Genomic DNA, 9,382 nt, shown 5'->3' with positions numbered 1-9,382 from the left:
CGGAGGACGTACTCAGAACCGCCCTTGTGGTTTAATAAAGTTATAAATATACGCATGCGCACACGCACACGCACACACACACACACACACACACACACACAATTGAATTTTCTAATTATTTTTGTCCAACAAAAACATTTTAGGTTTTTTAACCTGAAATGTTTCAGCTATTCCTTCGATGGATGGATGGATGGATGGAATTATGGTTGGATGATGGATGGATGGATGGATGGATGGATGGATGGATGGATGGATGGATGGATGGATGGATGGATGGATGGATGGATGGATGGATGGATGGATGGATGGATTTTTTAATTACCGACATGTTTCGGTGATTCCTTCCACCTTCATCAGTTGATGATGGTGTTTGTGACTGTCATTTATCAGCTGATGTCAAAAGGATTTGACAGGTGAGTCCCGCCTTCTTCTAACATCAGCTGATAAATGATGTCACACACACCATCACGTGACTCTGATGAAGGCGGAAGGAATCACCGAAACATGTCAGGTAATTAAAAAACATCTGACAAAAAGAATTAGAAACTTAAATTGTAAATCCATACAAAATGAACTTCTTTAAATCATACACACACATATATATATACACACACACACACAGGACTGTCTCAGAAAATTAGAATATTGTGATAAAGTTCTTTATTTTCTGTAATGCAATTACAAAAACAAAAATGTCATACATCCTGGATTCATTACAAATCAACTGAAATATTGCAAACCTTTTATTATTTTAATATTGCTGATCATGGTTTACAGTTTAAGATTAAGATTCCCAGAATATTCAAATTTTTTGAGATAGGATATTTGAGTTTTCTTAAACTGTAAGCCATGATCAGCAATATTAAAATAATAAAAGGCTTGCAATTTTTCAGTTGATTTGTAATGAATCCAGAATGTATGACATTTTTGCATTACAGAAAATAAAGGACTTTATCACAATATTCTAATTTTCTGAGACAGTCCTGTAATAAATGAGCTGATTAGCCCCGCGGTGTAAACACAACCCACCAGACTTCCTGTCAGAAACAACACACTTTTACTATCTCCTCATTTTCACTAACTACAGACGAGAAGTAGATTAAAATTGACATTAAATTACATTTTCAAGGCTTAATTTTCAATTCGGCGTCAATCTAACTCACACTCAATGAATAATTATTGATAAAAATCACCTTTTTAGTTCAAGATTAAGGTTCTCATCTTCAAGCATCGACGAGCTTTAGTTCATTTTACCTTTTCTTTTGTTAGTCAAATTAATTTAACCCATTATTCTATCGTAACTGGTCACAGAGCATCTAGAAAAATGGAAGAAAAGAAAAGAAAAGAATAATAATATCGTAAAAGTACCCAAGTTCTCAGAAGGAAGCGCCGCCGGTTGTTGTTTACAGCTAAAAATTCCGACTCCGGTGTGAAACAAGTGTTCGTTACCAAGGTTCCGCCTGTCAACAAAAAGAGAAAAAAACACACGTGTATTCTGGTCTATGTCGCCATCTCTTTTTCACTTCAAGCATGTCCTTCTCAAGAATGAAAAGAGATACATTATATCGTTTTTCTCTCAAAGGTTAACAGTTTCCTGAGGTCGTAGATTCTCGACACCCAACAACAACATATAGGAAGTAGAGAAAATATGATACGGCAGGAAATCTGTATTTTATTTTTTATTTTTTAAGGTGGTAACGGTTGTGACAGTATCTGGTTGTCTCTATTCTGGCTGCTTGTCTGCTCCAGCAGGTTGATGGGAGAATCAGAATCATGTTTATTTGGCCAAGTCAGGTCAAACAAGACATTTGACTCTTAGACAAATGACTCTTATTAACATATATACAATTTTAAAAAAAAGTGAAAGGTGCAGCAGTATGAGGTAGACATGATTAAATAAATGAAATGAAATAAATTAAATGAATACTAAATATAGTAATAATGCACATATATATATGCCTTAGGTTTTCACCGGCCTGTTATCAACCATTAATATGTGTGCAGACAAAAAAAAAAAAAAATAATAATTTTTTTTTTTTTTTTTTTTTTTGTCCCTCTGTCTGGGCCCCCCTGTCAATCGGGCCCTAGGCACGTGCCTAGTTTGCCTTTGCGTTAATCCGGCTCTGGCCCCAACACAGTATACAGTAGTTCACATGTGCAGTTTGCTTTTATATTGTTAATCTGCTTTTATTTTGTTATTTCTTTTTAACTGGAACGTGCTCTTATTTTGAAAAGAGAAGAAAAACGGAAATGGACGAAAAGGGGTAAACAGTGCAGCAGCAAGAGCTCAGTAAGATAAACGAGATAAAAGAAGGATGAAAGGGGAAAGAAAAGCAGGAGTTATAGATCCAGTCAACAGGGCAACAAGGTTTTTTTATTTATTTGCCTCAAAAAATGTATTTGAGTTGTATTTCCAACTTTTGGTGCTAACAGATTTTAAGTATTTAAGTATTGTTTTGCCTTCTGTTTGCTTGATTTTGATTTATCTCTTATGTTGGTCTATGAAGTTAAGAAAAGGCTCAATAAACGACTTAAGACCATCAGTCCAGACTTGGTTTTATCTCGACTGGGACGCTTTATTAAGATTTATTCAGGTTTTCCATGTGGAATGTGTTTCCCCTCCTTTCCGTTTGTTGTTGCAGTTCCGCTGTTCGTCCAGCAGATGGCGACATTTCACCAGATCGGCCGCCACGGAGAGGAATTGAACAAATCAATTAACACACACACACACACACACACACACACACACACACACACACACACACACACACACACACACACACACACAAAGAGACGAATTATCAAATTTTTTCCTCAAAGTTGAACAGTTTCCTGAGGTCGTAGATTCTTGACACCCAACAACAATCCTCAATCCTCAAAAAAACTACTTAAGTAGTGTAACTAAGTACATCTACGTCGTTACTATACACCTCTGCGAGCTGGTGAAACTTTCACTGTGACATCAGGGTTTATGATGGGATCCTTTCACAACTCAAGCTTTTAATTTGGAGGTTTTTTTACAACCTGAGGTCATGTGACTTACAGGAAGTAAGCTGAGGCGTGTCACGCGACTGAGTCAGATCAACCCTGCGGCGTGAACGGCTCAGACATGGACGAGCTTCTTTCAGACTTTCCTCGATTGGACATGGAAGACGGAGAGGCGGAGAGCTCCAGACCGACTGGGGGGGCCGGAGCTCCAGAAATCAGGTGAGTGGGGCCCCTCCGGGCCTCATCAGGGCCACGTCTGACCCAGGCTCCAGCCACACCTCCTTACTAGGGCTGGGGATCGATTCAAATGTCAAGAATCGATTCGATTCGGATTCTTAAGATTCAGAATCGATTATCAAGATTTGGTTCAATCCGATTTGATTCGATTCCGATATTGATTTGGGTTAGTGTTATTAAAACTGTTTTTTGAGCTGTTGCATGAATCATATGACTGTAGTTATGCAACATATTACTACTAGTATTATATTGAGATTCAACAGCAAGTATTGGCAGCTAATGATGCTGTAAGGACCAATCAGCTCCCAGAATGCTGATAGAACTGCTTTCAGAAACATCATGTGGGTCAGAATTACCAAACAGATCCAGGGAGGAAACAGAGACGGATGAAATCAGTTTTATTTTTTCCCACATTCCATGTTTATTTGTTCCATTTTCGGTCTATTTTGGTTTTTAATTTTTGAGCATTTGGTTTTTAGCATTTTTTGCAAATGTAACCACAAGACAGTATATAAAGTAATGAAATATAGACAATTTATGCAATTATAACCTAACACTTTAATGTTTTCATACCTTTAAACATATTTAAAGGCAAAAACATGGCACCTGTTATTCTCGTGTCCAACAAAACATTCCTTTTTTGGGGATAAAAAAAAAACAAAACAAAAGTTGTAATGTAATGATGAAAAAAAAAACCATAAATAAATAAAAGAGAAAAAAATAAATAAAAATCGATCCTTAGACATATGAATCGATTTTTAGGAATTAATATGAGAATCGATTTAGAATTGGGAAATCGATTTTTTCAACACAGGCCTACTCCTTACGACGGTTCTGCTCCCTGCAGAGACGAGCCAGCAGGACCCGCAGCAGACGGACTGACGCTGATCAGCTGGAACGTGGACGGGCTTGATGGAGAAGAGCAGCCGGCGCGGGCCAGAGGCCTCTGCTCGTATCTGAGCTCGTGAGTCAGCCCCTCCCAGCCGCTTTGCAGGCTCCGTCCTCTAAAGTTAAAGGCATTTTGTCTGCCCCCCCCCCAGATACTCCCCAGACGTGGTGCTGCTTCAGGAGGTCGTCCAGCCGTACTTCCGCTTCATACACAAGCGCCTGGCAGACACCTACACCTTCATCAAGGGTCAGAGACTCGGTTAAAGCTCCTTTTCTGCGTTGAGACGGCAGTTTGAAGCTTCATCTCCGATGCCGACAGGTGGGGAGACGGGCTACTTCACCGCCATGCTGCTGAGGACGTCTGGACTCACGCTGCTGGACACCCAGATCATCCCCTTCCCCAACACTCGCATGATGAGGAACCTGCTCGTCGCTCAGGTTCCAGCTTCCACTATAGAGGGAATGTGCATGACGTCACAGATGTGACTTCACGGCAGGTTACGCCCACTGAGTGGCAGAAAGACTGAGTGGCAGAAAGACTGAGGCCCTGTTTACACGTAGCAAAAACGGAGGCGTTTTCATGCGTTTTGGCCGTTCGTTTACACGAAAACGAAGCTCAAAGTCACCAAAAACGATCATTTCTGAAAACTCCGGCCAAAGTGGAGATTTTCAAAAACTCCGTCTTCACGTTTGCTTGTAAACGGAGGGAAACGGAGATTTAGGCTTCAGAACATCACATTACGCAACAGAAACGTGACCAGCGTCATTTGTGCGACCTGTGCTTACAATTTGTTTGGCCACCGTCAATATTTTCATGTATTTTACCTGTTTTATATTCTAAAGTCACACTTAAAAGTAACTCCACTTCTCTGTCACTCCAAACGAAAGACTCTCGTTCCGTCTTGGAAGTAACTTTTTGGTTCCGCGTTACACCAACGCAGAGCTACGGCGTAGGGTACGCTGCGACGCGCACCGTACGTAGGCTACGCCGTCGATTTAACGCGGAACCATATTATTCAGGCTTCACACGTGTCATTTGTTGACGTTTTTTTCCAGGATTCTGATTGGCTAGCATGACTTTATGCTTCTCGTTACACTGCCCCCTGCAAGTTTGGATGCTCATAGCACCTTAACAGCGTATTCATGCGGGTTCGTGTAAACGAGGATATTTTTCAAAACGTAGAGGGGGAAATATCCGTTTTTGTAAATACCCGGCTATGTGGAAACGTGGCCTGAGTGGCAGCGTAAACTTTCAGTTTGAGCAACTGGAAAACATCTAAAATGGGAAAGAGCTGTTGTGCGATCGACTGTACTCATAGATTTAGCAAGAAATCAGAGTTATCGTTTTACAGACTGCAGAAAAATAAGCTCAAGAGAGACAAATGGATCGCTGCAATTCACAGAAACAACTTGATTCCAGGCACCGAAACGTGGATTTGCGGTTCCCATTTTGTATCAGGTAATGTTGGATTTTTGGGTAGCTAACGTTAAACGGTCAAATCATAAAGTTCGGTGTCCTCATCACTTTAATTTCACCAACAAATCCTGCCTTGAAGTCGGACCAAGCGTCAAGACTTTTGTAAGCCTTCAAGCTTTGCTTTGTGTATTTCCCCGGCGTAGAAATTAAGTTCATATAAATATCAGGAAACTGGATTCGTGGCCAAATATTAATGTACATGGACCACTGGTTCTTGGTAACTGTACCAAATATTAATGTCCATGGACCACTGGTTCTTGGTAACTGTACCAAATATTAATGTCCATGGACCACTGGTTCTTGGTAACTGTACCAAATATTAATGTCCATGGACCACTGGTTCTTGGTAACTGTACCAAATATTAATGTCCATGGACCACTGGTTCTTGGGGTAACTGTACGGGTCACTGTCAAGTCCAACTGACTTTAATATAAGCCGATAATCGGCTGTTATCCCGTCTTCTCCACTAGTTGCAGCTGTTTTTGCCACTCAGTGCGAGTAAGGGGGCTGGTCCAGTGGGAAAGTGACGTCAATGCATACCCTCTATATGGAGCTTCATCCTTGTCCCACGCATACAGGGATTTCTTCAGATTGTTCTCTTTGTGCTATTGTGAATAAAAAAGGGTGAGATTTGAGAGGGCATTGTTGACGGGTCGTTCTCCTCCCTAGGTGTTGTTCAGAGGGCAGAAACTCTGCCTGATGACGTCCCACTTGGAGAGCTGCAAGGCCAGCGCCGGCGAGCGGATGAGGCAGCTGCGACTGGTGATGAGGAGGATGAGCGAGGCCCCTGGGGACGTGACGGTGCTGTTCGGAGGAGACACCAACCTGAGGGACCCCGAGGTCGGACTCTGACGGCATCAACTCTGGAACATGTTTCATTCATATCTGAGTTTGAGGCCCTGTCCCAATACTATCACTACTCCTAGTTTTCATCCCTAACCCTAAATTATGCGCGTTCCCGTGAGGGTAGTGGTGTCCCAATTCCTCTTTTCACCTAGGGCAAGGGTCGGCAACCCAAAATGTTGAAAGAGCCATATTGGACCAAAAACACAAAAAACAAATATGTCTGGAGCCGCAAAAAATTAAAAGTCTTAGAATGAAGGCAACACATGCTGCATGTTTCTATATTAGTTAGAACTGGGGGAAGATTTTTTTTTTCATTATGCACTTCGAGAAAAAAGTCGAAATGTCGAGAAAAAAATCAAAATGTCAAGATTAATGTTGAAGTACAATCTTGAGAAAAGAGTCAAAATGTCGAGAAAAAGTCGAAATGTTGAGAAAAAAGTCAAAATTTCTAGAAAAAAGTTGAAATGTTGAGAAAAAAGTTGAAATGTCGAGAAAAAGTCGAAATGTTGAGAAAAAAGTCAAAATTTCTAGAAAAAAGTCGAAATGTTGAGAAAAAAGTTGAAATGTCGAGGAAATAGTCAAAATTTAGAGAAAAAAGTCGAAATGTCGAGATTATTGTTGAAGTACAATCTCGAGAAAAAAGTCGAAATGTTGAGAAAAAAGTCGAAATGTTGAGAAAAAAGTCGAAATGTCAAGATTAAAAAGGAAAGGAAAAAGTAAGAAAAAAAGAGAAAAAAAGGAAAAAAGAAGAGAAAAAAAGAAGAAAAAAAAGAAAGAAAAAAGGTCAAACATTTTTGAAAAAGCTCCAGGAGCCACTAGGGCGGCGCTAAAGAGCTGCATGCGGCTCTGGAGCCGCAGGTTGCCGACCCCCGACCTAGGGGGAGTGGAGAAAACGAGGGTAGTGGCTATGAATCTGTCCCTACGGATCAAGGGTTTTCAGATGCTGACTAGCTGACCTAGGGCCAGAAAAATTTCCCAGAATGCTTTTCGTCGTCATTTGCGTACTGAATCAAAAAAAAAAAAACATGGCGGAGATTTCTTATTTTTTAGTGAATAAAATCAATATTTTGAGTTAGTTTCTGCATAAAAAAGCATTTTGATTACATTTCTAGCGAGAAATATATATTTTACTTTCGTAATATTCACTCAGTGAATGTACATAATCACTCGTCACTCGTTTTGCTCTCAGCTTCCTGATTTTAGGGGTGGTGCTGAAAGTAGGAGTAGTGGGAGTATTGGGACAGGCCCCTGGGAAGATTCAAGTGCCCTAAAATCTGTGGCTTCTTTTTTAGGGGTAGTGGTAGTGAGGGAGGGCTAGTGGTAGAAAGTAGGGGGTGTATTGGGATTGGCCCTGGAACTGCGGTCAGCCGGTAACCTCCACCTGTGTTTGTGCTCCAGGTGATCAAAGTGGGGATTCCCAGCGGGGTCTGCGACGTGTGGGAGGTGCTGGGAGAACCCGAGAGCTGCCGCCACACCTGGGACACCTGGGCCAACACCAACAAGGACATGCGCTTCAAGAGTCGCTTCCGCTTCGACCGGTTGTACCTGCGGCGGGCGGCCGAGGCCGAGGCCCCGCCGCTGGAGCCCCGCAGCATGGCTCTGGAGCCCCGCAGCATGGCTCTGGTCGGCCTGGAGAAGCTGCAGTGTGGCCGCTACACCAGCGACCACTGGGGGATCCACTGCTCCTTCACCGCGTAGAAACCAGAACCACGAGAAGTGTCCTTGTAAATGACCATGTGCAGAATGTTTCTATAAATGTGTTTTTATGTTTACTCACTTACTTACACTTACTTGTTAACGTTCTTTAAAGCCAGGCTTTTATTTTATTTGTTATATATTAATGACTTATGGTGGACTGGTTTAAAGGTTTATGATGGACTGGTTTCATGACTTATAGTGGACTGGTTTGCAGATTTGCGAGGCCCTGTGCGAAATGGCTAGCGGGGGGGGGGGTTTCGGGTCGGATCGGGTGTCTAAATGCGCAATTTTAACTCTCCAATTAGCAAAATACTGGATACCTTCCCCTGCCTCATCATCATCTGGGCTTGCCTCGACGCAGGGCCCCACGGCTGCTTGAGACCCGGTCGGATCAGTGATTTTTGTAACAAATTTATCAACGAGCCTTTCAGAGAGGCATTAAACTCTTCCATTTTCTTTAGTTTATTTTCTTTTTTCATCCCCTGATGGAAATTTCCTGAATCTTTCTCGTTCTCTCGACATTGTGTGACAGTTTGTTCCAACTCCACCCGTCTGGATCAGAGCAGCTTGTGTCTGCGCTTGGTCTGACGCAGTTGTATTGAACAACAGACACGCGCATCATTGCACATATATTTATTGATATGCACAGACTAGTACATATTTAGGTCTGTAATGGAACGTGACTGTTGATATTTATAAGGGAAAAAACGAAAAAAAAAAAAAATTGAAAAAAAAATAAAATAAAAAAAAAACGGCCCCTTGGGGCGCGATGCCGCGTGCGGTCGCATGGTCTGCACGGTTCGCACTCTCCTTTCGGTGGCCCTGGCTGGAGGACTGGTTTATGGTGGACTGGTTTAATGGTTTATGGTGGACTGGTTTAATGACTGATGATTGGCTGGTTTGCTAGTTAGTGATGAACTGGTTCAATGGTTTATGGGGGACTGTTTAGTGACTGATGATGGACTGGTTTAATGGTTTATGATGGACTGGTTTGATGGTTTATGGTGGACTGGTTTAATGGTTTATGGTGAACTGGTTTAAAGGAGCTTGAGGCTCCTTTTAAGAAATGAGACTCTCTAGCGCCACCCTTCACCACGACGGCTGTTGGGGGTACTGCAGCCAACAGTGAAGCCGGCACGGGAGAACGGGGAGAACGTGCATGCAGCGTCATGTGACGTCACATCCGCAGCCCAGCGCGGGAAATTCGGGACCGAATTGCAGCACATTTTGCAGCACACAGCCTGTTC

The 9,382-nt window shown here is 42.1% G+C and overlaps 1 protein-coding gene across 1 annotated transcript; it reads left to right on the top strand.

The window, feature by feature from the left end:
- The first annotated feature begins 3,109 nt into the window (after positions 1-3,109).
- LOC133424845 (tyrosyl-DNA phosphodiesterase 2-like) lies at positions 3,110-8,316 on the top strand. Its single transcript, XM_061715379.1, has 6 exons — positions 3,110-3,207; positions 4,073-4,189; positions 4,266-4,360; positions 4,433-4,551; positions 6,261-6,431; positions 7,836-8,316. The coding sequence occupies exons 1-6, from the start codon at positions 3,110-3,112 to the stop codon at positions 8,133-8,135; spliced, it is 900 nt and encodes a 299-aa protein (XP_061571363.1). The 3' UTR covers positions 8,136-8,316.
- The last annotated feature ends 1,066 nt before the right edge of the window (positions 8,317-9,382 follow it).

This window comes from Cololabis saira, chromosome 24, assembly GCF_033807715.1.
Source record: "Cololabis saira isolate AMF1-May2022 chromosome 24, fColSai1.1, whole genome shotgun sequence".
Taxonomy (NCBI): Eukaryota; Metazoa; Chordata; class Actinopteri; order Beloniformes; family Belonidae; genus Cololabis; species Cololabis saira.
The sequence above is the reverse complement of the archived record's forward strand: the minus strand, read 5'-3'. Positions and strand labels throughout refer to the sequence as shown.

Excerpts from the sequence above, each read along its gene's own strand:
- LOC133424845 (XM_061715379.1), top strand. The coding sequence starts at position 3,110 with ATGGACGAGCTTCTTTCAGACTTTCCTCGATTGGACATGGAAGACGGA. Across the intron at positions 3,208-4,072 it reads GCCGGAGCTCCAGAAATCAG|AGACGAGCCAGCAGGACCCG; the intron begins GTGAGTGGGGCC and ends TGCTCCCTGCAG. Across the intron at positions 6,432-7,835 it reads CCAACCTGAGGGACCCCGAG|GTGATCAAAGTGGGGATTCC; the intron begins GTCGGACTCTGA and ends TTTGTGCTCCAG.